At 42.5% G+C, this 27,693-nt stretch overlaps 3 protein-coding genes across 3 annotated transcripts in view; 2 read left to right on the forward strand and 1 right to left on the reverse strand.

Annotated features, from left to right (window-relative positions):
* FRMPD1 (FERM and PDZ domain containing 1) overlaps nucleotides 1-10,288 on the reverse strand; it is a 142,093-nt gene extending 131,805 nt beyond the window's left edge. The window contains exon 1 of the mRNA XM_032306636.1: nucleotides 9,981-10,288. The gene's annotated coding sequence lies outside the window, so the exon portion shown is untranslated. The remainder of the gene's footprint in view (nucleotides 1-9,980) is intronic.
* Nucleotides 10,289-21,782: 11,494 nt separating this feature from the next.
* Nucleotides 21,783-26,752, forward strand: TOMM5 (translocase of outer mitochondrial membrane 5). Its single transcript, XM_032307615.1, has 2 exons — nucleotides 21,783-21,928; nucleotides 26,118-26,752. The coding sequence occupies exons 1-2, from the start codon at nucleotides 21,808-21,810 to the stop codon at nucleotides 26,150-26,152; spliced, it is 156 nt and encodes a 51-aa protein (XP_032163506.1). The 5' UTR covers nucleotides 21,783-21,807; the 3' UTR covers nucleotides 26,153-26,752.
* Nucleotides 26,343-27,693, forward strand: part of FBXO10 (F-box protein 10) — a 70,040-nt gene continuing 68,689 nt past the window's right edge. Inside the window, exon 1 of the mRNA XM_032307613.1 lies at nucleotides 26,343-26,413. The gene's annotated coding sequence lies outside the window, so the exon portion shown is untranslated. The remainder of the gene's footprint in view (nucleotides 26,414-27,693) is intronic.

Here is a 27,693-nt window from a genome sequence, read left to right on the forward strand (position 1 = left end):
TTAAAGTATTTTTTTTCCAGCCACAGCCGACTCTTGCTATACACAATTTAAAAGATTTTTTTTTAAGATTTTATTAATTTATTTGTCAGAGAGAGAGATAGCACAAGCAGAGGGAGAAACAGAGGGAGAGGGAGAAGTAGACTCCCCACTGAGCAGGGAGCTCCATGCGGGACTTGATCCCATGACCCTGGGATCATGACTCAAGCCGAAAGCAGACACTCAACAAGTGAGCCACCCAGGTGTCCCTGACTGAAAGTATTAATACTGCTGAAGAAGGAAGGCATAAGTCAAAAGAGATATTGACTAGTCCTGAAAACATAAGGAAAGGAGGTCAGAAAAGCAAACTTTGGCATTACCAATCTAATACCATCCAGGTATTAGAGGCTCTGGTTAAGAAGGTGACCCAGGGGGCGCCTGGGTGGCTCAGTGGGTTAAGCCACTGCCTTCGGCTCAGGTCATGATCTTAGGGTCCTGGGATCAAGTCCCATATCGGGTTCTCTGCTCAGCAGGGAGCCTGCCTCCCTCTCTCTCTCTGCCTGCCTCTCCATCTACTTGTGATTTCTCTCTGTCAAATAAATACATAAAATCTTTAAAATTCAAACTATTAAAAAAAAAAAAAAGGTGACCCAGGGAATTTTGGTGAGAAGTATCTTCCTATTGTAGAGGTTTAGGTCAGATGTCTCTAAAGATCCTTTTAATGATTTCCCCTTGTCCTAATGGTAAGTTTATTGAGCAATCTGATTTGAGTTTGCTTTCCCATGTACATCCACCTATAGGAAATGAATACACTAGCCATTGAACTTGGGCAGCTTTTGGCAATTTTCTTTCTTATTGTGAGTTAATAAACTGATGTAAATATAATATGACTTCTTATATAGCCTGCTTACAGGGCTAGAATGGTCTTGTTGTAGGACTTGAACATTCCATACCTTCAGCAATTGTAGTTTTCCTTATAAATTACTAAATTGGCATCCTAGGTTATATACAGCAGCATTGTGAGCTTAGATCTACCTTTGAATGCTGAGAAATGAGATTTCTGAGCCTAACAGAGGCAGAGGACCAGAACCTGGAACCTACTAGTTCACTGAGGTAACACCATACTTTGAAGACCATTAGGGAGACAGCCAGCTAAACTTCTTCTGGAGTCTTCCCATCCTGGTCATTGCTTGACACCATTTCTTTCTGGAACACTGCAAAAGGAACGGACACCACCACCACTGCCATGCAGTGCAAGTATTCCCTCTATGGCAAAGCCTACCAATGATGACTAAGTCCAAACTCTTCATCCTGCCTATCTCATTGGGACCTTGGCCTTCCTGGCCACATTGGGTCCCATTACTCTCCACATGGACTCTGAATTCCAAACCCGATATCTTTGCTCATGCTGTCTATCTCTGGCTGGAATTACTTCTTTCCTTTCATCCCTCCACTCCACAGACCAAATCCCATCTTTGATTCAAGACTCAGGTCAGGTGCCCGCTCTTCCACAACCATTTCCATCATTGCTATCACATCTCTGAAGTCCCATAGCTCATTTCCTCTTCACTTGCATTTTCTGTCTTATGTGAGAATTCTGCCATAAGAGTGAGGGCTCTAGGAATTCCAGAAAGAAATGTCATTCTCTTGGCTCAAAGCATCCTTCCCTTTTAGGAAAATCTTGCTGGGAAATCAGATTCATTCAGTCTTTCATTTATTTATTCAGTCACGTAACAAGTGTTTACTAAGTGCATCTATGTGTTAGGCAGTGGGATATTGTAGTGAATAAGACTGATAGGGCTTCTACTCTCCTGCAGCTTCCAATCCAGTGGGGAAGATGGACACAAGAAACAATAAATCAAATCTGTGATAAGTGCCATGAAGGAGAAGTACAAGGGCACCTGGGTGGCTCGTTGGTTAAGTGTCTGCGTTTGGCTCAGGTCATGATCTCACGGTTCTGGGATCAAGCCGCCTGTCAGGCTCCTGGCTCTGGAGGAGTCTGCTTCTCCCTCTCCCTTTGCTGCTCCCCCTGCTGCTCTCTCTCAAATAAATAAATAAAATCTTTTTTAAAAAAATAAGGAGAAGGAGAAGTACATAGTGCTGTGAGAGTGCAGATGAGAAAGTTTTCTGGGAAAGTTAAATTTAAGTCAAAACCTGAGCTGGGACTTGGCCAGAAGAGATGGGGAGGGGGATGCTTGAAAGAGTATAAATTGAATAATCTCCATGGCCAATGTCACTGGCCTGTGACAGACTAGTGTCTTCAGTCTCTGGTCAACTATCTGTCTTCAGATAACACTCGGAACAAATTCACAGGTATTTTTCCTCTGACCCCTATATTCTAGCTCCAGGCAGATCACCCCCTTTATGCCATACAAAAATATAATCTTATATGTTGTATTTAACCTTTTTTAGTTATAATTATATCCCCATTCACCAAGTGATTTTGTTTCATGTTAACTTTTCCAAAAGTCATTCTCAAAGGGCAACATTAACTTCATGCTTTAGGGGTTCTTATTGTTAATATCACCTACCATGAAAAGAAACAAAAATCTTTGTTTTGTTCACTGCTGTATCCCTAGTGCTAAGATGTCTGCCACATAGTAGATGCTCAATATATATTCATTGACTGGATGGATGGATGGATGGATGGATGGATGGATGGACAGTTGGATAGACAGGCAGACAGACAGATGGATGGATGGATTTATCTTCCTTCTTACATCGGAAGCTCTCTAAGAGCATGGTACTTGCCTAGTTCACAGTTGGGTTCCTCTAGCACTTAAAACAATGCGAGGCACATGGCAGGTAACTGATTTTCTTGAACTTTGCTTGCTTTTTTCCATGACTGACTGGATTGAACTCCCTGCTTTTTCCGGCAGCTGGTTCTGCAGTTGAACTTCTCTAGATATTAAAGTTTCTCCCACTCTTGGGCTAACTTTTGTCTCCCCACTGGTCCTAACTCCACCCTTGGGGCCCATGAAGGGTAAATCCACATCCTCTGCCCCATGGCAGCCCTTCTGATGTTAGGGACAGTGACCTGGTTCCCTGCAGTCACTTACAAACAGGGCATTTCTCCAGCATGAACTCAAGTACTTTAAAATAGTTTGGAGTACTCCCAACATACTTCAAAGAAGGTCTCATCCCTCATAAGTCTGTGAGGTGTTCTGCAATCCCACAGACAGCCACTGTATGAGCAAGTTCTCCCTCAAGGTCAGGAACCCAGACCGGAACTGACGGTGATAACGACAATTAATGTTTACTTTGCAATTAATTATGGCTCACTGGTTAATCTACATGACACCCTTGGGATATAGGTCAGGGTTTCTATGCCTATAAATAGTCAAAGGAATCAGGCAAAAGACAAGGGCCTCATCATATTTTTGCACACATACTGGTGTCCGTGGAGGAGAGAATTGCATTGCTAGGGTCTTAGTGGCTCAAGAACCAATATCCAGGCTGATCCACCTCGAATCATCACTGCTTTCTCTCCTTGGCTGACAGAATCACTTTGTTCAACTTCATTAAAACCAGATCTGTGAAATGTTACAAATTCTAGGATGAGACATAAAGGCAGAAGAGGATACAGAAGAGAGAAATCAAGGGCTTACTGTGTGCCATGTTCTGCATTAGCATTACTGAATATACTGAAATATATAAAAAATATTTCCCAATACATCACCTTACACATAACTGGCCCAAAGCTCTTCATGTAGGTTTGAGACTATTTGAAATTAGAGATCTGTTAGCTGGAGGCTCAAACATCTTTTTGTTACACATAGATTTTATCAAGAGGGATTTATTCTGAATCCTCTTAGAAATGATACACTTGGGTCACCAAGATTCTCCTAAAATAAGTGCATATATTTAATTTTGTCGATTTTATCATATTGCAAACACACAAGACATTTCCAGCGACTCCTTTCATCCAACAGAGAGTCTTTTCCAAATCATGTTACAATTTTAATAAATCCCTTCTTTAAGTTGGATTTTCAAGAGTGAGGCTTCCTCCAAGCAGTGATTCTTTTTTTTTTTTAAAGATTTTATTTATTCATTAGACACAGAGAGATCACAAGTAGGCAGAGAGGCAGGCAGAGAGAGAGAGAGAGGAGGAAGCAGGCTCCCCGCGGAGCAGAGAACCCGATGCGGGACTCGATCCCAGGACCCCGAGATCATGACCTGAGCCGAAGGCAGCGGCTTAACCCACTGAGCCACCCAGGCGCCCCAAGCAGTGATTCTTAAGCTTTGGGGAGATTTTGACTCCTTCAGGAATCTGGTAACAAGCCACATGGGCTTCCCCCAGAAGAACACACAGATTCACATATGAACAAAAGATTTCATAAAATTCAGAGTCCGTAAATTCAAGGTAAAGATCAAAAAAGAAGTTGGCCCCTGATGAGACTTTGTAGCCATTGCAAGGTCTTTGATTTCTACTCTGAGTCACATGGGAAGCTGCTGGAGGGTTTTGAACTTTCATTTTAACAGGAACTCTCTGGCGACAGTAAGGAGAATAGACGCAAAGTGGGCAAGGGCAGAAGGAGGTCATTGCAATCATCCAGGTGCCAGAAGGTGGTAGTTCAAACCTAGGAAGTTGCAGTGGAGTGGGGAGAAGTGGCCAGATTCTGATACAGTGTGAAGCTGAAGCTACAGGATTTGTTGACCAGATTGGATGTCATGTGGGAGCAGAAGAGGTGAGTCAAAACTGACTCCAAGGATTTTAGCCTGTGCAACCCAAAGGCGAAAGTTGCCATTGCCTGGGATGAGGAATACCGAAGGGGTGTGTGAGTTTGTTGGAAGTAGGGCAATAAGAGGCAGAATATCAGGAGCCAACTTTTGGATTATTTTCAACTTGAGATGCCTATTACACATCCAAACAGAGAAGCTGAGTAGATAGTTAGAGATATCCGGTCTGGAATTCTGGAGGTTGAGTTGTAATAATATTTCCATGTGAAATTGGAATGATAATATAATAATGCCCCCATAATGGTTCCTACAGGGAAGATGAAACACGACAGTGCATGAAAAGTTCTCAATATGTCCTAGAGACATATTAGCCATTATTTTAGCAGAAACTTAAACTCTCTCAGTCAGTGTTTCTATCATTACTATAAAGTTATGACTGTGGTTGCTTGTAAGATTGATCACTGTCTTTGTTGTCAGTTCTTGGGTGATTTATAGAAGAAGAGTCTGGAGCAATGGTAGTGCCATTGGAATTGGTCTGTAGCCCTCAGATTTTAAAATCTGGAAGGCTTTTGCCTGCATTCAACAGTCTTCCTAGTTAGCTTAATGTCACATTTCTTACTCCATTGACCGAGAAATTTTTCAGGTTTCAGAGAGGGTCTGATGTGGAGAAGGAAGCAGTTTATCAGAAGAAATTGAACACCCAGAAGGACCCTAGAGGGAAGACATTCCCAGGCCACTCATGTGGCCCTTGTGACAAAGGAGGTTCAAGTGGAAGGACACATAATAAATGACCACCTATCATGTCTTGACTTCAGGAGCTATAGATGGAATCATTGGCCACAAGTTCATCTGGCTCCTTTTAAAACTGATTCACAGGAGCGCCTGGGTGGCTCAGTAAGTTAAGCCTCTGCCTTCAGCTCGGGTCATGATCCCAGGGGCCTGGGATCGAGTCCCGCATTGGGCTCTCTGCTCAGCAGGGAGCCTGCTTCTCCTCATCTCTCTCTCTGTCTGTCTCTCTGCCTATTTGTGATCTCTCTCTCTGTCAAATAAATAAATAAAATCTTTAAAACTGATTCACAAAGGCCACGACTCCTGTCTTCCTGAAATAGCAAACTTCTTAGAGGAACCTTCCTGGAGAAAAGCACACCCTTGCTATCTCGTGTTAATTTATTCAGTGATCTTTTAGCTGTTTTATGTTGAGAAAGTGGAAACAGAGCTAGTGTGGTTTTTATTACACAGTTCCCGATCTTTGAAGCAATGAGCTTCTGGCGTCAAAACCTAAACAATGTCTGAGGTTTCTCATTCCTTTTATATCTCTTTGAATTGTAACTGTAAAATCCTTGACCCTGTAATTCTCTTCTACATCGATGACAGAACTAGTGCTCCATAACTGTCTATTAATAATTCGCCTAATCTCCGTCTGTATCCAAAGGAAAGAGGTGATGAAACGGTTCAAACAGTGCAAAAATGAGTCTATAACAAATAGATGACTAAGGTCACGTACAATCACGGATCTTTGATGGATTTAGCAACAGCAGCACACCACCACAGACGGGTGGACGCCCTGTTGAGAGGGGAGAGAGGAAAGGACACAAAAGAAAGGCTCTTTCCCTGAATCCTTGTTTTCTTCCATCTGTAAACGAGGCCACATAAACTGAGTTGATTGCCGCTAATGAGCAGGGTAATGCTCAATTAAACTCCATGAAACACCAATTTCATTCCTTCTCCCTGATCCTTTTGCAAGTTTCTAATAATTGCTACATTCATTGTGACCAGGCTTCAAGCAGATCTCCGGGGGGTGGCTGGGCAGGAGAAAATAACTCTTTTCTCTCCTTTCCCCCAGGAGTCAGGAGAGGACACCTCAGGGACTAATACCTCAGGGTCCCATAGCCCAGCGGGACGTGGGCATTCCCTACAGGAACCCCACCCCAGCCTCTCTCTGGCTGTGTGCCCCAGAGCTCTAGGTGCCGGAGAGTTGAAAGATCCAAGAACTGGTGACTCTAACCAGAGCCAGTCAAGTCAATCTGTGACAAGAACATAATGAATTTTGTGCCCTGTGTGTTTTTTCTATTTTAAGGGAAATATTTTTTGTTCCCGATTCATTTTTTAAAAATAAATTTTGGGTTTATATTTTTCCAGCCAAGCTGAGGAGGAAAAGGAAAGCGTTTTGTCCATATTCAGACATGGTGGTGATAGAGGAAAAAGCTTTCTAGGGAGAGGTGTTTATGCTCCAATAGCCATTGGGCTTAAAATTCAGAACCCAGGCTCACTAGAATAATACGGGGATGGGAGGGGGCGGCTGTGCATGGATGGCCTGACCATAAAATTAATCATCCAAACCAGGATACTTTTCCAAATGAAACAACAAGGCAACATAAATGATTACACCAGCATAACAAGCATAAACTGGGACTGCTCAGGCAACCAGACATCACTTTGATCACCAGATGAGTCCCCAGCCTACCAATATCTCTCCTGTAGTCAAGAGAAGTCTTGATACCAAAAGAAGTCTCCATGGTTAACACTAAGATTCAATTCCTTTGTGTCCCTACAAGGATAAGTAGGTCCTTGAGTTTTATGACTCTGGGAGCAGGCTTCTTTCTTCTTTCCATCTTCCCTCTTACTCAACAATCTCTTGAGCCATTTTCAGTGCAGAGTCCTTTCACAAGTTCTGACTACCCAGGCTTGCTGCCACCTTAGCCCCGACGTCCTTAAATATTTTTTATTTATTTGACAGACAGCGATCACAAGTAGGCAGAGAGGCAGGCAGAGAGAGACGGGAAAGCAGGCCCCCAGCCGCGACATCCTTAATCCAGAAAGTTCATCTGAAAATTATACGTCTCCTGAATTCTGTTAGTGGACCCTGGGCTGAATATATAAAATCCCACCAAGAGTGGGATTTCGGGGGCACCTGGGTGGCTCAGTGGGTTAAAGCCTCTGCCTTCGGCTCAGGTCATGGTCTCGGGGTCCTGGGATTGAGCCCCGCATCAGACTCTTTGCCTAGCTGGGAGCCTGCTTCCTCCTGTCTCTCTGCCTGCCTCTCTGCCGACTTGTGATCTCTGTCTGTCAAATAAATGAATAAAAATCTTAAAAAAAAAAAAAAGTGGGATTTTGAACTAGTTTTGTCTGGCTCTCCAAAACAGGATAGGGATCTTAAGGCAATCTGGGGGGCAATTTGGGGGGGTCCTATCAGATAGAGGCAGCCCTTCTCATGGGGCCCCTCCAGAGCACAGAGTGTGCCATTGCCCAGCGCAGGGCCTGGTGTAGAGCGAGTTCTCAGACATGTTACGGAATGACCCAGCTGCTTCCTCAGATCCCTTCGCCACAAGCTCTGGAGTGTCCTTGGTTTTCTTTTTCCTTCCTGTGCAGTAAGGAAGAATCTTGCCCATAATCCTTCATCTGCTGGCTGGACTGGGCTTCTGCCACCGGCCCTCAGGTACCAGCTAGCATCCTGCATTTCTCAGTACTGTGTTGAGCCAAGCAGGGTCTCCCCACAGACTCCAGGTACCAAGTGTGGGCTCAGGCTGAGTCTCTTGGGTTCCGTTCAGGTCAGGAACACTCAACACAACCCATTACCTTCTCATCCCAGGACGGATGCTGGAAACAGAGAATGTGAGTCACACATGACATTGAAATGCTGTATATGCACCAGGGGATGAGCAGTTAAAGGCAAAGGCTGCAGTGGAGCTGTCTGGGTTTGGGTTCTGACTCTACGACTCACCACCTGATTATCCTTGGGTGAATACTGGGGTGAATTCTCTCTCTGCACCTGAGTTTTTCATTTAGAAAATGGAAATACAAGCCTGCCTCAAAGGGTTGGTGTGAGAATTATAACTACAATTCTGATGATGATCATTATGATTTAGAACCATGCTTGGTACAGAACAAATACTTAATAAATTTAACTATTACTATTTGTGACTTTTGGCTCCTCTTCCCCAAAAGCCTAAAGCTTGGCCCTTTTCCCTTAATTCTACCTGCATCTGACAGGTTTTCTCATCTCTCAGGAGGGGCTTTTCTTTGCTCTGGGCCCATCCCAATCCTGAGGGCCAAGAATGACTCATCTCCGCACTAACCCTTGGCTGGTGCCTTATCCACTAGGGTTCAAATCCAAAACCTTTAAGAGGTTAAGGGACCATCTACCTTCTCTGAACCCAACTGAATCATTATGTAAGTATTTCTCCAAGAAGGAAAGGAAACTCTTGGTCAACACAGAGGAACAACCAGATTTGAAAGGAGTCATCTGAACCAGGAATCTGAGCATACCTTGTACCCACGTATTTCCAGTTCTCTCAGAGCCAAAGGCAGGAGTTTCCACACACCCCTCAGAAATGTGGATACCAGCGAATGGTCAGCAAAAAAGAATCTTCCCAGGAATTTTTCTGAATCATAATGTCATTTTCTTCTCTACTCATTCTAAGCTTTCCACTGAATACTAAATCTTCTTAACTACTAATTGTTGGTTATAAAGTATTTGTTCAATTAGGCAGATACATACTATAATTTTTCTTGTATTTCCCAAGAAATCTTTAGTTATTGAAGCCACTACTATCCATTGAAGACAAATAAAAACTTCAAAATAAACTGGATTTTTTTTATTTGGTTAAAGCAATTCTGAATTTCTGACTTGATAGCCTCACACTCCAAATAATCTCAATTCACCCACCTAACGTTTTCATTCAAAAAGACATGTTTCTGTCATGTTGGCCTGCCCCAGCCATGTTCCTGGTGGTAGTCCTTGCATCACCTCTAACATTTACATTTTGGATAATTAAAAAAAATTTTTTTTAATGATTTCATTTATTATTTGACACAGAGAGAGAGAGGGAGTGAGAGCGCAGAGGGAGCAGCAGGCACAGAGGGAGAAGCCAGCTCCCTGCTGAGCAAGGAGCCCCATGTGGGGCTCGATCCCAGGATCCTGGGATCATGACCTGAGCTGAAGGCAGAGGCTCAACCATCTGAGCCACTCGGGCGCCCCAACATTTTGGGTAATTTCAATGCAAAGGAAATAATCAAAACTATTCACCAATAAACATTTAAAAAGTTCCCCAAATGTGGTCATTTGATTATTAAGCGAAAATCGCCACTGCTCTGCCACCCACCTTCACCCGGGTGAATTCCAAGAAATCCTTGGAATTTCTTCCTTTGGACAGATTTGAGTTAGATCCTCAAGAACACAATGGTGTGCTGTTGTGCCCCAGAGGTCTCTACTTAAGGGAGAATTTAAACAAATCTTTGTACTAGCTTGCCTTCTTTTTGCTGAAGAATGCGGCTGGCCAGGAAGCAAAGGTTCAGCTGCCCTTATGCTCCTGGTACACACTCACCTGCTTCCTTCCACTCGTGTCCACTCCACACGCTGATCACAGAACCCCAGAGCACCAATCCTGGAAGGGACTTTGGAGACCAGCTAATCCAAGCCTTCATTTTACAAACACAAACACTAGAGCCTACGAAGAGGAAGACACTTGGCTGAGGTCACACAGCTCATTAACGAAAGAGCTGGGACTCGAATTGCCAAACTGGAGATCCGTCTCCCTGCAGCATCATTCTTCTTCCCACTGGTTCTTGTGCTCTCTGCCCTAGTTGGCTTTCATGCATTCGCCCCACGTCCACACCCTCCTGGGATGTGCCAGGAGCCTGTGAGGCTCACCCAGAGTGAACTAACCCAACCCAACTGGCCCCAGGCTCTCTACCTGCAGAGGAGCGAATGTCACGTGACTCCCTTGGAAACATATGCAGTGTGCAGGGACACGTGTGATGTTCAGGTGTATCCAACAATGTCTGCCAAGTTTGTCAAGCTGAGAAACAAGCAGAACCTACAGGTCAATGTCTGATGCTTTTAAGTCCTTTTTTCTAGGCCTATAATTTCAGATTACCCTCCAACAAAAGCTTGGTATTGCCCCCCCCCACAAAACAATTTATTTAACAACAAAAATTTGTTTGGGAGCTACTTAGTGAATATTTCCCATTTGCGAGGCATTTTGCTATCAGGAATAAACAAACAGGAAAGCATGATTCACATCCTTCTTCAGTGGAGGAGACAGGCACACACACAGTGGCCAGATGCTGTGCTAAGTGCTTTGACTCTAGGACAGCATGCACAAGTCTTAGAGAACACAGAAGCAGAAGCTAAGCAAGCAGAGGGGGGTTACTGAAGACTTTTTAAAATGGTATTTTTGTTTTAGAATAGTTTTAAGATTCATAGAGAAGTTGCAAAGATAATACAGAGGGTTCCTTTCTATCCTTCACCTGGTTTCTCATCCTGTGAACACATCTTACTGTGAAACGTTTCTTAAAACTGAGGAACCAACAACATGGCACATGACTTCTAACTAAACTAGTAGAGACTTTTTTTATGGTTTACGTCTTTTTATGTATGTATGTATGTATTTATTTATTAACATACAATGTATTAGTTGCTTCAGGGTACAGGCCTGTGAATCATCACTCTTACACAATTCACAGCACTCACCATAGCATATACCCTCCCCAGTGTCCATCACCCAGCCACCCCATCCCTCCCCCACAACGCCCAGCAACCCTCAATTTGTTTCCTGAAGTTAAGTCTCTTATTGTTTGTCTCCCTCTCTGGTTTCATCTTGTTTTATTTTTTCCCCTCCCTTCTCCTATGATCCTCTGTCTTGTTCCTCAAATTCCTCATATCTGTGAGATCATACATTAATTGTCTTCCTCTGACTGACATATTTCGCTTAGCATAATACCCTCTAGTTCCATCCACGTCATTGCAAATGACAAGGCTTCTCTTTTTATGGCTGCATAGTGTTCCATTTAAACTAGTAGAGACTTTTCTTTTAATGTGGCTCCTGGATAGTACAGACTTTCTGAAGGAGGTGACATCTGAGGTGATTTCTGAATGATGCCGAGAGTCACCCTGATGAAAAGATAGGAATGATCATTTTTTTCAGAAAGAAAAACATATGCAAAGACCTAGAAGGAGGAGTTTGATGAATTCTGAGAACAGTCATTTGCAGTACGTGGAGGTGGAGGTGGGAAATTGGAGGTGGTGGGAGAGAAGACTAGAGGAAGAGCAAAGAAGAGGTACCATGTTCGGGAAGAGGAGTGGAAAGCACTGAGGTTAGTGAAGAAGATGAGAACGAGTTCAGTAAAAGGCCTTCTCAACAGGGCCAAAGCATTTGTACTTTTTCCTGCGCGCCATGAGGAATAATTAAGGTATTTTGTCCAGGAGGTTGATAGTATAAAAATTATATTTGAGAAGTTTAGTTAGACTGCAGGGCAGAAAACACAGTTGCAGAGAGAAAGAAGGGCAGTTGGTGGGTGACCCAAGCAAATGGAGTGTTTGGAAGGGCTAAAAAGAATATAGTGAATTTTAGAGATGGTAAGGAGACAGAATTGATAGAACTTGTTGGTTAATTGGATATAGAGCCAAGGGGAGAAGGCAGGCTCAAGAATGACTTGGAGATTTCTGGCTTTGGCAGCAAGAGGGATTGGATGGTGATATCGTTCATTAGGCAACAGAGCACAGGAGTTAAGATTGATTAAGAGGACAAGATGACTGGTTGCCCTCTGAACAGTGATGTATGAAGTACCCACAGGACATGCAAGGAAACAGTGAAGTCAGTAGGTTGGTTGGGTATATGGGTCTGTGTCTCTGGAGAGAATTACAAGGTAGAGACATATGTGGTGAATCATTAGCTGAAGGATGGCAGCTGAAGCCAGATTAGACTGTCCATGAGAATAGAAGAGAGGAGGGTCCAGGAAAGAACCTTTAAGAAAGTGGTTGGGGCACCTGGATGGCTCAGTCATTAAGCGTCTGCCTTCTGCTCAGGTCATGATCTCTGGGTCCTAGGATCAAGCCAGCCCTGAGCTCTTTGCTCAGCAGGGAGCCTGCTTCACCCTCTCCATCCTGCTCCTCTTACTATCTCTGTCGCTATCTCTGTCTCTCCCAAATAAGTAGATAAATCTTTTTTAAAAAATCAAATTAGTAGATAAAATCTTTTTAAACAAAGAAAGAAAGTGGACATTTAGGAGTTGACCTTAGGAAGGGCTGTGTAAGGAGGATGAGGAGCATCTAGAGAAAACCAGAAGAACGTGTTGGTATCCGTGAAGCTAGGTGGGGAGAGCTTTCCTGAACGAGTCATGTGGCCAACAGTGTCAAATTCTGCAGACAGGTAGAGGCCCATAAGGGCCCCCTGGATTTGGCAATAAGGACTTCCCTTAAAGGAAGCAGTTTCAGAGAATCGGTGGGGTCAGAAGTCCAATCTGTCCTCGGGCTACAAAATGAATAGGAGGTAAGGACGAAAGAACCAGGTGTGTGGGTCATAATTTGACAAAGATTCACTGTGAACCAGAGGCCAGAGAGAACCGAAATGAAGCTGATGAATCAGAGTAGGTACTGTGGCAGTAAAAAAAAAAAAACTACTTGTTCCATTTGGAAATCGCCAAAGCCATGATTTTTCTAGAGAAAAATTACATCTTATGACTAGTAATAGCTACCATTTAAAGAATGCCCACCATAAGCGAGGCACTTTAATGATATCATTTTAGATTTTGAAACAATACTTTGCAGTAGATATTAGATCTCTCTTGTCACCGATGAAGAGACAAAACCCCAGAAAGGTTTCAGGCACAAGGTCTCAAAACAACTTCCTGGAGGAGCTGGAAGTTAAACCTAACCTTAACTCCAGAGTCTGGATTTTTCCTACTGCAACCACTCTAGCTCTCCTGAACACTACTCCCTAGAGCCGGCCTTCATTTTACAGTGCAAATGCCAGGAGCTAAAATGGATGGCCCAGGAATTCCATCCTGCGCTGTGAGGACCCTGAGGGAAGAGACAGATAACCCAGGCACACACTGCTTGTCCAAGGATAATCTCTGAGTGAGGAATAGAGTCTCTGGTTTTGAATCATGTAGGTCCTTTCCAGGGACTCAGTATGTCCCCTTTGTTGGGGAGAGGAACAGGGAAGTGGTTTGTGGGGAGGATGTGAGGCCAGACAGCTCAGAGTAAATCAGTCCATCATGGCTAACTCGAAAAGTTAAGGTTGTCGATAAGGGGAAAACTGGAAAATTCTAAGAGGATTCTGCAAAATTTATTTTTAGCCTGGAGAAAACAAGCATAAAGGAGGAGCCAAGCTTCCTTGACACAACCATAAGGAAGAATGATCAGACTTGCTTCAGACACTCAGGAAGACATGACTAAAACCAGGGGGGATATGGTAGAGAGAGGCAGCTTTTGGCTCCTAGGAAAAGAACTGCCTGTCCACAGATGGATGGAACCATCCAGTAAAGTGTGAGCTTCCTGCCATTGCAGATGTTCAAGTAGGAGCAGGGTTGTGGGAGCTTGGGCCAAGCGTCAGAGAAAGACTTTGAGAAATGCTCTGGAGAAGATAGTTAGGATAAGATCTCACAGAATATGGCTAATAAGACATGGCCCTTATTCTCCCCAACTGAAGTCTAAATGTTACATGATGGGAAGATGGGCATTCTTTCATTCACAATTGGTGCAACACATAGCAATTCGATTTTAATAGCAAGAACAAAATGTATTCCTACTTTAAGGAAGCTCTTTCTTTCTAAAATGACAAAATACATTTCTAGGTATCTACTCACTGACTTTCATCAGGCAGGTCTGTCATCCCGAAAATGTCAGGGACAGGGTGTGGAGAATGGATACTGATAGATTTACCTTTATTTCCTGGGGAGGCTGGACTCAAAGAGCTTTCTTGCTTTCTCTTCTTGCTTTCTCAAAGGGATCTGAACACGGAGTGAGAACTTGTCAATCAGTGTAGGACTGGACCTGTAATCATTGAATCAATTAAAAAATTGTTTTTTCCCTTTCACTTTATAAAAATTAATGAGGCACCTACTATTAAGAAACAGGCACTTTTGGGGTGCCTGGGTGGTTCAGTGGGTTAAAGCCTCCGCCTTCGGCTCAGGTCATGATCCCAGGATCCTGGGATCGAGCCCCATATCGGGCTCTCTGCTCGGCGGGGAGCCTGCTTCCCTCTCTCTCTGCCTGCCTCTCTGCCTACTTGTGGTCTCTGTCTGTCAAATAAATAAAACCTTAAAAAGAAAGAAAGAAAGAAAGAAAGAAAGAAAGAAAGAGGTGCTTTTTTTTTTTTTTTAAGATTTTATTTATTTGACAGACAGAAATCACAAGTAGGCAGAGGCAGCAGAGAGAGGGGGAAACAGGCTCCCTGCCGAGCAGAGAGCCTGATGTGAGGCTTGATCCCAGGACCCTGGGATCATGACCTGAGCTGAAGACAGAGGCTTTAACCCACTGAGCCACCCAGGCGCCCCAGGTGCTTTTTACTGAAAGAAGAAAGAAACTATATTGAAGGAACAAGAAACTACCCAGCTGTATAAACACACTTCCATAGCATATATATGTGTTTTGTGTACTGGGGTTGGGGTGGGAGTAGGGACAAAACCAACTCTCTCATCTCCACAGGGAGATGTCCGATAATTATTATGTGTTCTAAATAATGTCAATGCAAACTAAGACTTTCAGTATGTTTTATTTTTCCTTTTGCAGAATAATTAGAACTTATAACAGGAGGAAGCAAACCTCCTCTAAAAACAAACAAAAATTTCCACCCCCAGCTTGTAGTTCTCAAAGGTCTAGAGGTCTGACACCTACACTCTTGGCCATAGAGAGATTTTTCCTCAGGAAAAAAAAGAGGGTCACTAGGAAGAAATGAGAACTCTGAACTTAAGGTAATGATTGTAATGATTAGAGAATTTTTTAAGATGTGCACAAAGATAGTGTTACAATCAGTTTCCCTGGAATTTATTTATGGAAAAAATATGAAAGCACATTAGATGCCTAAAGGGAGAGGATTAGTTAAATAAATTTTGGTACATCTATATAGTGGAATACCATACAGCCACAATTAATGACGCTTAGAAGACTGTTTAAAGATTTAGGGAGACGGACAATATAACTTTAATGAAACATGCAAACTAAAATAGCATATACTATAGGGCCCATTTTTGTAAAAAAAAAAGCGCATATATCTGTGGTCTGTAGATACACACACACACACACACACACACACACACACACAGAGGGAGAGAGAGAGGGAGCTACATGAGTATACACTAGAAGAAGAAAGGCAGATAGAATGATCACCAATATATCAGTAGTGGTTGTGGGATCATGAGGAATTGTTCTTTTCTTCTTTGGCCCTTAATTATGTATTTTCTAATGGCACTAGGTAGTGCAGTTGGGTGGGCGTCCAACTCTTGGTTTTGGCTAAGGTCATGATCTCAAGGTTGTGAAATCAAGCCCCCCCTTAGGCTCCACACTGAGCAGGGAGTCTGCTTGAGAGTTTGTCTCCTTCTCCCTCTGGCCCTCCTGCTCATGCTCTCTCTCTCTCAAATAAGTAATAAAAATAAATCTCTTTAAAAAAGTATTTATTTTCTAAATTGTATAAAAATAAACATGTACTTTTGTGACAAAAGAAGTTATTAAAAGTATAATGTGGTTATATTATATTAAATTCTATCATATATGGTTTCATATAATTACATTGCAATAAATAAATTAAAGCAAGTCAAATTTAAAGTTTTCTTTAATCTTGCCTCTGATGTGTATAAATTATTTAATGTATTTAAAATTCATTATTTAATGATTTTTATTTAGGTAAACAAAAACAAGGTATACAAAAACAGGGGGAAATAAATTGCTAAAAATATTATGTAGGACTTGGGGTAAATTTCTTTGGGGGATAATTTCCTTTCAGTGTGATATACAAAGCTACCAATTCTTTGATTCTAAAGGTTAGCAGATAGGAAGTTCATCCATTCATCCACTCAGGGGGTACTTTCTGAGTTTTTACTGTGTATAAATATCTGTTCCATTGTTTGGATGATTAAATCTTGTGTTCCTTGCATTTGAGGTGCTTCTAGTCTACTTGGAAAGATAAAACACTCACGAATCATCCAAATAACAAAGCCCTAAAAATTAGAACAGAGAATAGCATATTGTAGAAAGAAAATGCCAGTGAGGTTAAGGTTATCAAAATTATACTCCTCTTTTAAAGTGCGAAAGGAAGATATGAACAGACACTTCTCCAACGAAGACATACAAATGGCTATCAGACACATGAAAAAATGTTCATCATCACTTGCTGTCAGGGAGATTCAAATTAAAACCACATTGAGATACCACCTCACACCAGTTAGAATGGCCAAAATTAGCAAGACAGGAAACAACATGTGTTGGAGAGGATGTGGAGAAAGGGGAACCCTCTTACACTGTCGGTGGGAATGCAAGTTGGTGCAGCCACTTTGGAGAACAGTGTGGAGATTCCTCAAGAAATTAAAAATAGAGCTTCTCTATGACCCTGCAATTGCACTCCTGGGTATTTACCCCAAAGATACAGATGTCGTGAAAAGAAGGGCCATCTGTACCCCAATGTTCATAGCAGCAATGGCCACGGTCGCCAAACTATGGAAAGAACCAAGATGCCCTTCAATGGACAAATGGATAAGGAAGATGTGGTCCATTTACACTATGGAGTATTATGCCTCTATCAGAAAGGACGAATACCCAACTTTTGTAGCAACGTGGACAGGACTGGAAGAGATTATGCTGAGTGAAATAAGTCAAGCAGAGAGAGTCCATTATCATATGGTTTCACTTATTTGTGGAGCATAACAAATAACATGGAGGACATAGGGAGATGGAGAGGAGAAGGGAGTTGAGGGAAATTGGAAGGGGAGGTGAACCATGAGAAACTATGGACTCTAAAAAACAATCTGAGGGTCTTGAATGGGCGGGGAGTGGGAGGTGGGGGAACAAGGTGGTGGGTAATAGGGAGGGCACGTATTGCATGGAGCACTGGGTGTGGTGCAAAAACAATGAATACTGTTACGCTGAAAATAAATTTTTAAAAAAGTGCGAAAGGACTTCCTCTTGCTGGGCAGTAATTTTTAGAAGTAAGCTATCCCCTCTGCTGGGTGAGGACTCTGGTTAAGGATCACAGAGCAGTCCTTCCCTGATCCTAACCTTTATTTCATTCATGGTGGGTCCTGAGGGGACTTCAAAACAAAGCCGATTTGGGGAACACCAGACCATGTTCATCTCCTGACGGAGTAAGGAAGAAGACATGTGGAGTTGTTAACGACACTGTCCAGATTAGCTACTGCTGATGGTAGTGGAAACATGGAAAGAAGGACTGCTGTCAGCCTCTTAATGAATAGCAGCCACCCTTTATCCTGTCCCTCCCAAGCCGAGGTCAAACAACACCCCATTTTTCCAATCCTTACCTCTGAGTTGAAGATCATCAACGAGAATAATCACAAAATATTGAAATCTACAAGGTCATGGGGGAAAGTGCTGGACTGGGAGCCCAGAGACCTACCTTAGTCCCAACTAGCTATACCTCTAGATTCCCTCTGGGCCTCAGTTTCCTCATCTGTCAAGTGAAGGGTTTGAACTGTTCAATAGCCAAAGCCTATAACTCCCAATGCATTAGAAACCACAAGGTTCCTGTGATCACGTGTAAGAATTATTCCCCAGTCATGAATCATCGGTCAATCTCTGACCCTCTAAATACAAATTCCTTTCCAATGATGGGATTAAAACACTTAATTTTCTTATGGGTAAATTGTGCTCACCGAACATTTGTGTGCAATACTGTCTGGGAAGTCGAGGCAAAGGAAATAGCTCCTAAATCCCTCCTGGGATCAAAATGGAAAACAAGACAGGCTATGACATCAGCTACCATTTCCTCTATGATCAGACTGCAAATATCAATGTTAAATTATGTGTGCCTACTTTTCATTTTTGCCTTTCATGGCACAACCATAGGGAATCCGTTGCTTCTAACCTTTTAGCAAGGTGATGAAGGAAGAACAGGAAAGATGAACACATATTTTCAACATTTTTGAGTTTCAAGTGATTTTAAAGATTAGACCCAATCCCCTCGTTATTCCAATGAGGAAAAAAAACCGAAGAGTCCAGGCTGTGGCACAGCTCACCTCAGTGCTAACTTCCTGAAGTGTGGGATTCCCAGTTGCCACACCTAAATGGAGGGCCAGTGGACAATACCACCACCTACAGGCCATAAAAGGAGGAGCACCCAACAAAGAAAGAAAGGAGCCTAAGCTCTTTTAATGAGTTTCCTCCATTACCGGAGGAGGAGCCACGCAAGGGGAGGATGGTTGATCGGGATGAACATTTCTGGAGCAGAAAGAGTTCACCCTCCCAGATTGATTCCAGAACCAGTTCCTCACCTCAAGACCGACTGCTCCTTATTTCTATCCGCTACCTTCCTGTCTCTCTACAGGGAGGCTGGCAAGCACTACACCTTTCAAAGAAAATTGTTAGGAGAAAAATGTTGCCCTTTAACAGGTCAGTTATTTGCCACCCATCACCTGTCCAGTCAATAAGTGCTGCTTTATACAGCATTGGATGAATGAAGTCCAAGTGCTAAAAATTGGATCTTTTTACCAAGATAAATGATTTTTTTTGTGAATTTTTCCCCTCATTGGTTCCCTGTGAATCCAAGCAAGTTACTCAAGAAAAAAACAGCAGTTCTATATGAGAACTGTTTATCTAAACTTTGTCAGCATCGGGATCTTAGTTACTGGAATCACTTAAGAACTCATTCATTTCCAGCTCATTTTGCCTCACTGTTCAGGTGGATGAGATATGCCTTATAGTTACATTCTTCCTACTGCTGGCTACATGCTGGCTGTTTCGATGTCTGATCACGCTTGATCATATTTTGACATCCACACACTCCAGACCAGAATGCCCTAGATGACACAATTAGAATTCAAAATGTTTAGACTGTTAGAACTGAACCGGACTTTCAAGAGCATTTAATCAGGGGCACCTGGGTGGCTCAGTCATTACAGCTGCCTTCAGCTCAGGTCATGATCTCAGGGTCCTGGGATGGAGCCCCACATTGGGCTCCCTGCTCTGTGGGAAGCCCGCTTCTCCCTCTCCCACTCCCTCTGCTTCTGTTCCCTCTCTCACTGTGTCTCTCTGTGTCAAATAAATAAATAAAATCATTTTTTTAAAAGTGCATTTAATCATGTCTTCTCCCTTTACGACTAAAGAAATGGAGTTGTACTGAACAGAGATGCATCCCTGGTCACATGGCTTGAGAATGGCAGTGCCAAATCTGAAAGCTATGTCTCCAGTCTTCCTGTCCAGGTTCTTTCCACGGCCCCTGCTGCCTTCCAGTGTCAGTGCAGTACTCTCAAAGTGTTGAATGGAGGATGCTCCTTGGGAACAGCCCATTCCATTCCAGAGCTGCTTCTAGTATTCCACTGCATGAATTATAGATAGAAGATATTACCAAAGCCTGAATAAGCAGATGAGTTCTCTTTCTTGCCCCAATGTCTTGCATTCTGTCAATCAGGAAGGTAGGCAGCAATACTTTAGTTATCAGTTATTGCAGTAAATGACTGTTCTAAGTTATCCAAACCCACTGTTGCTATGCAGTATGTAGTCAGGAAGGCACATTCTGGGTTTTGCTTCTTGTTTTTTAGAGAGTGGGAGAAGGGAGGTGGGTAGAAGAGAAGGGAGAAAGAGAATCTTAAGCAGGTTCCAGGCCCAGCATGGAACTGAAGGCAGGGCTTAATCCAGCAACATCGAAATCATGATCTGAGCCAAAATCAACAGTCGGACACACTTAACTGGCTGAGCCACCCAGACGCCCCAGGTACATTCTGGTCTTGAATTATGTGAGCAATTCAGTCATGTGGTTTGTGTCTAAAAATTCTATATGGCTAGTTGGCATGCAAATTTTGGAGCTGCACTGTTTTGATGATTCTGTGACCGGAAATCTGATTGTACTAAACCTCTACCTCTTGACTCCAGTGATGCCCATCCAGGCAGGCACTAATGGTTAAAAGACTAACAGAGGAGCAGTGGCATGCAGGGGAAAGAGAGTGCATCTTGGCATTATAATTATCTGCATTAGAACCCTGCCTCTGCCCATCACTAGCAGAATGACTATAAGCAGTACACTTGGCTTCTCAGCCCCCTCTCATCTGTAAAATGCTGAAAGGAGCTCAACTTGTTTTTTATATACTGTATTACTGGGCCTATCTATAAGGATCCGTTAATGCCAGAAATGAGAATACAATAATAATATGGAGTTTAAAACTTTCTTATGTCTGGGTCCCACAAATCTAAATACAAAACCCTACCGTAGGGGTGCCTGGCCAGTCAGTATATGAGACTCTTTTTTTTTTTTTAAAGATTTTATTTATTTATTTGTCAGAGAGAGAGCAAGCGAGAGCGAGCACAGGCAGACAGAGTGGCAGGCAGAGGCAGAGGGAGAAGCAGGCTCCCTGTGGAGCAAGGAGCCCGATGTGGGACTCGATCCAATGACGCTGGGATCATGACTTGAGCTGAAGGCAGCTGCTTAACCAACTGAGCCACCCAGGCATCCCAGTATATGAGACTCTTGATCTCAGGGTCCTGAGTTCAAGCCCCAGGTAGGGCATAGAGTATATATGTGTGTATATATATTTATATAAATTAGAATGGGGATGACAATAACATTAAAAAAAAACTACTGCATATACTACTTGTGTAATCACAAGCAAGTTTCATCATCTTCATCTTTTTGTGTTAACTTTTGGAAAATTTTCAAACATGTTCAAAATAAAAAGACTAGGATCATTAAAATGATATATTAGTCAACAGCTTAAGCAATTTTCAACACTTTGGTAATACCGTTTCATTTCCCTTCCTCAACACTTTTTTCCCCTAAGGTATTTTAAAGTATATTTGGGCAAGTTGCTTTAAAGCTCTCTGTGTTTCAGCTTTGTCATCTAGGAAATGAAGGTTTGAATATCTAACCCGTGCACAGAACTGTAGCTATTGTTATTTATGGTGGTGTCTTCGAGCATCACCCCGTCCAAGGCGTAAAAGCATTTTGCAGCGCACCGCGCCCTGCGCAAGACAAAGCTTACTCAACAGCCTGGAGGAACCGGAGTCCTGCGTGGCTGAGACTACGACGCCCCCTTCAGGCAGCCCGCTGCAGAACCTCTGGGACGAATGAGGATTGTCCCTCGCAGCTCCCCGTCGCCGCCCGCGAAAACGGCGGGCGGGAACAGGAAATGGGATGGGGCCGGTTCCGGGTGCCTGGCAGCCTCTGAGGAGAGCGGAGCGTGGCACCTGGAAGCCGGGGAGGCAAAGCCGAGATGTTCCGGATCGAGGGCCTTGCGCCGAAGTTGGACCCCGAGGAGATGAAACGGAAGATGCGCGAGGATGTGCTCTCGTCCATACGGAACTTCCTCATCTATGTGGCCCTGCTGCGAGTCAGTGAGTGTCCTTCTAGGCTGCGGTCAGGAGACCCGCGGGGAGCTCGCGGACGCCACCCACCCAACTCTGGTTCTCGGGGGGCCCGCGAGCTGAGCTAGTTGAGTCGTCGCGGGGAGAGTGGGAGATGGGGATCGAGATCAGCGGGCGCAGGCGCGACTTAGGGTCTGCGGGTCAGGGTCAGAAGTACACGCCGTGGCCGGGACTGCGAGGGTGATCATCCCGCTTCGCCCTGCTTGGTAAGAGCGTTTGAATTGAAAGAGCCTCAGGGTTTATTATCCCCTCCCCTGCACTCCCCTCGGCTCCCATCCCGAGCAGCTCCCTCGTTTTGCCGACCGAAGCTGAGAGCTAGAGTAGAGAAATGGCTGGCTCAAGGTCATTCAGCGATTCAGTGAATGTTCTTGGTCTAGACTCCAGAGCTCTTAATACCAGGTTTCCTTCCTTCAGTGCTGATCTCTCTGAAATACAAGGTTTGCTTCTTTTGCTTACTTGAACAGAGGGTGAAGTAAATAGTTGTTTCTTACTTTTTTAAATTTTTTTTTGAAGGAATGAGAAGAAAGAAGTAGGCTGGAGGATTAATAATAATAGCTGAAGTTTTATTTGAATTTACGTTTGTCAGAAGCTTATTTGAGTTAGCTGGTCTTGACGGTAACGCTTTGAGGGAGGCCGGGCTTAGCATTCTGTATATCTTTTTTTGCGAATGAGAACTCACCTTTCAAAGGGGGTCTTAACACAAAATATCAGAGTTTAAAGGGACACTGAATATTAGAGAGGGGTGCAGCTTTGTAGGTCACTTATGTAGTTTTACTGATACGAATCTCAGAAGTGACCTGTACCCCAGTCCCCGATTCTCCGTTCAGTACTCTTTTCATTGCACCTTGCAGTGTATTGCTGACAAGTCTGGGTGGAGAGGCTGGGATGGTTGAAATAAAGGAAGGCCATACCAAGGTCATCCCGTAGAAGGCTCAAATTGGGCCTAGGCCAGAGCTCACTGAAGCCTGGTACCCTGTCCCTGGCTATGGTATTACCCTGCGTCCCCAGGAGAGGGAGCCCTGCTGAACAGAAACAGCAATCCTCCTCCTTCAACGGCTTTTTGCAACTCCCAGCTTTCTCCTCTTCCTTTTTTGTTGACTTAGCTGCCAGTAAAATATTTACTTCTTTTCAATCTTTGTATCTCATATGAATTGATTTTCTTTAAAAAACCCAAACATACAGAATACTGTCCCACATTACCACTTTTTAAATGACGGTATAATTCACATAGTATACAGTTCACCAATTTAAAGTGTACAGATCAACCAGTGTCTCTTGATAAGTGGGCAAAGAAGATGCGGTATGTATATACAATGGAATATTATTTAGGCATAAAAATCTTGCCATTTGCAACAACATGGATGAACCTGTAGGCTATTAAGCTGAGTGAAGTAAGCCAGAGAGAGATGAATACCATATGATTCCACTTATATGTGGAATCTTCAAAAACAAAATAGAAACAGAGTGATAAATACAGACAACAGACTGGTGATTGCCAGTGGGGAGTAGTGTGGGGGATATTGAAATAGGGGAAAAGGTTTAAAAGGTACAGACTTCCAGTTGTGAGAGACATAAGTCGCGAGTGCAATGTGCAGCATAGAGAATATAGACAATACTTTATTAACTTTGTGTGGTAGCTAGATTTACTGTGGGGATCATTTTAAAAATATTGAATCCCTAGGACATATACCTGAAACTAGTAGGATACTGTATGTCAATTATACTTCTAAATAAAGTACTAAATAAAGTATATAAATATAAATAAAGTATTAAAAGTTCTTTTAAATAAAGAAGAAAAATTTTAAAAATGAAGAGCATGTAATTTAGTGATTCTTAGTATAGTCAGAGTTAATGCATTTCAGAACATTTTCTTTACCTACAAAGTGGACACCATGCCCGTTAGCTATCATTCCCCATTTTCCCCTTCACTTTCCCTTGGCAACCACTAATCTACTTTTTCTTTATGGATTTGCCTATTCTGGACTTTTCATGTAAAAGGAATTGTAGAATATATGACCTTCTATGTCTAGCTTGTTTCACTTTGCATTATGTTTTCAAGGTGTAAGTATTTCCTTTTTATTGCCAAGTAATTCCATTGTGTAGATATGCCACATTTTGTTTATACATTCATTTGATGGGTGTTACCGTTTTTCATCTGATAAGAATTAGAAATATCTGGACATACTTCTACTTTGTCAGCTTTCAGCAGATCTCAGTATCTTCAGTTTAATGTCAACAGTATGTTTCATTACTTTAGTATGTGTATTGAGAAAGGGGATCCTTCTGGCAGCTTTTTTGGTCTCGGCCCCTTTTATTATCTAATTTTTAAAATTGTGGTAAACTACATGGAACAAAATTTATCTTAACTATTTAAGTGTACAGTTCGGTGGTATTAAAAACATTTGTAATGTTGTACAACCATCACCACCATCCATCTCCAGAGCTCTTTATCTTGTAACTCTGAAACTTTATGATTTTGACATCTCGTAAGGCTCTCATAGAAGTGAAATCAAATAGTATTTGTCTTTTTGTAACTGGCTTGTTTCACTTTGCATAGGGTTCTGAGGTTAATCCATGTCATAGCCTATGTCAGAATCTCCTTCGTTTTTAAGGCTGAATAATATTCCATCATATACCACATTTTGCTTATCCATTCATCCATCTTTGGATCCGAATTGTTTCTACATTTTAGCTACTGTGAATAATGCTGCTATAACATGAATATGCAGATACCTCTATTTTTTTTTTTTTTTTTTTGAGGACCCACCATGCTGTGATCCGTAGCAGGTGTACCATTTTACATTCCCACTAGCAGTGCTCCAGGGTTCCAGTTTTTCCACATTCTTTCCAACAGTTTGTTAGTTGCCATCCTAATGGATGTTAGGTGGTATCTCATTGTAGTTTTAATTTGCATGATCTTAGTGATTAGTGATAGCACTTTCAAACAGACAATAATAACACTTCATTAGATCCCTATGACTATATTTTTATTTTCTAGCCATTTCGGTTTGTATCCTAGTAGACCCTTATAAGAACTAAAGTAGGCCTGTATCATAATGTGATTTGGATTGCATAAGTGATGCATAGCTAATTAGTGGGAGAACCAAAATCTGTGTCTAGCTCTTCTGCTTCCCCAGTGCAGTGCTGTTTTCTCCCACCCTCTGCTTTTCTCAAATATGTGGGGTTTTCTTTCTTTTTTTAAAATTTTTTAATAAACATATAATGTATTATTAGCCCCAGGGGTACAGGTCTGTGAATTGCCAGGCTTACACACTTCACAGCACTCACCATAGCACATACCCTCCCCAATATCCATGACCCCACCACCCTCTCCCGAACCCCCTCCCCCCGGCAACCCTCAGTTTGTTTTGTGAGATTATGGGTTTTTCTTTTTAATTATTTATTTGAGGGGCAGGATGCAGAAGGAGAGGGAGAGAGAATCCCAAGCAGACTCTGCTGAGCAGGGAGTGTGATGCAGGGCTCAATCTCATGACCCTGAGCTCATGACCTGAGCTGAAATCAGGAGTTGGACATTCTACTGACCTGAACCCAGGCACCCCTTAAATATGTTTAAAAAGGTGAAAAAATGCCAGTTTGTTTCTCCTAGCATTTTGTTTCTTTGACAGTTAAATCACCCAAAGTAAAAAGTACGGTCTTTTGAAGGAGGATTGAATTTACTTTTAGTGGTCCTAAGAGAGAGAACTACCTAAAGGAAAGATTGTATATGGTGTAAGAATGAACCTTAAAATAGTCAGAGTTTCATGACACTGGAAAGACAGTGAGTCTCTTTTGCTAAGTTATGCAGGGAGAGGCTTGGCCATAATTTGGAGTCATTTTAAAAATGTAGTGAACTGGGCCCCTGGGTGGCTCGGTGGGTTAAGCCGCTGCCTTCGGCTCAGGGCATGATCTCAGGGTCCTGGGATCGAGGCCCGCATCGGGCTCTCTGCTCAGCAGGGAGCCTGCTTCCTTCCTCCTCTCTCTCTGCCTGCCTCTCTGCCTGCTTGTGATCTCTCTCTGTCAAATAAATAAATAAAATCTTTAAAAAAAAAAAATGTAGTGAACTAAACCTGTAAGACACCCCCCCTCCCCCGTCTTATAAATTCCGTAATGTAACTTGTGGGCTAATAGATCTGAAATTCTGGGTTTATTTTTCTTTCAGCACCTTTTATCCTAAAGAAATTGGACAGCATATGAAGATGGGCACCACATGTGAATGCATGATATGAGGAACCCAGCTACAATTTCTACTCCTATCTTCAAATGAATAGGCCCAGAAATATGTAAGAGACTCTTGGATTGAATGGACATAAAAATTCTACTTGTTAAGAACAAGTTCGGCTCTGGTGACTGACCTTCATAGCTAAAATTTAAAACTACTTGGGAAGTAAAGACATCTTGGGTCATAATACACCCATATGCCTGTGATGTTCAGCCTCTGTGAATGTTGATATAATTGTAAGTAATGTCAAAGTCCATTTTCTAGCAAGTATTAATTATAAGGGAATTATGTGTACAATAGCACTGTCTTGTTAGTCATTTCTGTTTACCTTCTTACTTCTGCCTGGAGTATGTATGTTGAAGAATTCCTTATGATTAGTTTTGTTTTACAGAAGCCAGCACACAGCCCCAACAACACTTGAGCACAGGACCATCAGTCTATATTTTTAATTAAAATAGCGACTAAGGAAAAAATTGGGATTTTATTTCTCTTAACCTGCTTTTTGCTGCAGACCTCTTTAATATTGTAATTATTACAAACTACATTAAATTGAGTTCCTCTTGTTTTGGACTGAAGGGTTGACTGACATTATTTTATTGTTAAGCAGTCTTTGTGAAAGGCAGCATTGCTCCATGATGCTGGGAATCCATCTGTACCACCACCAAAGGAAAAAATGCTGTTTTATGTCCATTCTCTAAAGTTATTGGGGGAAGAGGACAGTCCTTAACATTCTTCCCGGATACAACTGCAGTCGCCTCTTTTTAGCTAATTGAATTGGTATTTACCTTCATGTCTCTGAATAGCATGATTGTATTGTTATTTTATGATTTTTCTTTTTAGACATTGTCTACTGATTTCTCCATGTGTGGAGGGATTAGGACTCTTCCTTACCTACGTCATTCTTACCGTTTCCCATTTCTTCTTCCTTCCGATGTACTTAGTGTGCTTTTGTGTGAATCAATTTCATGATGACTCTAAATGCTGTTTGTTTTCTTTTTTCCTGTACGTAGTTTTATTTTTCCTCGGCTTTGTTTTTTATAAGCTTAAACTAAATCAACTAGACCCTTTGCCATATATCTAAATTGATCTCAGTGTTCAGTTTCACTAGGCATCCTGTTTCATCTTGGCAAATAAGTCTTTCCTGGAGCTTTCTGACCTGTCCCAGTCTGGACTGTGGTCTCCTATGCCTTAGGTGTAGTGCTGTGTTCTGTGATCTCTACTCACTGGCAATTCCAGGAATTCCTTTTCCTCTTCTCCCATGTTGGAGCTCTTTTTTTCTGTATCTTGTTTACTTTATCTCACATCCGGAATGCATTTGAGTCTCTGTATTGAGTGCAGTACCTCTGCCCATAACTGCCTAGCATCCCCAATCCAGAGAACCCTCTATTTTACCCTTTTCAGAAAATAAATGTCTAATTTGGAGAGGGAGGTGGGCAAAAGAAGCTGCTTAGTTAGCTACATAGAGTTGCAGAGAGCATTATGAATACTTAAATCTTCCACCAAGCCTTATTGTAGT

This window comes from Mustela erminea, chromosome 12 (assembly GCF_009829155.1).
Source record: "Mustela erminea isolate mMusErm1 chromosome 12, mMusErm1.Pri, whole genome shotgun sequence".
Taxonomy (NCBI): domain Eukaryota; kingdom Metazoa; phylum Chordata; class Mammalia; order Carnivora; family Mustelidae; genus Mustela; species Mustela erminea.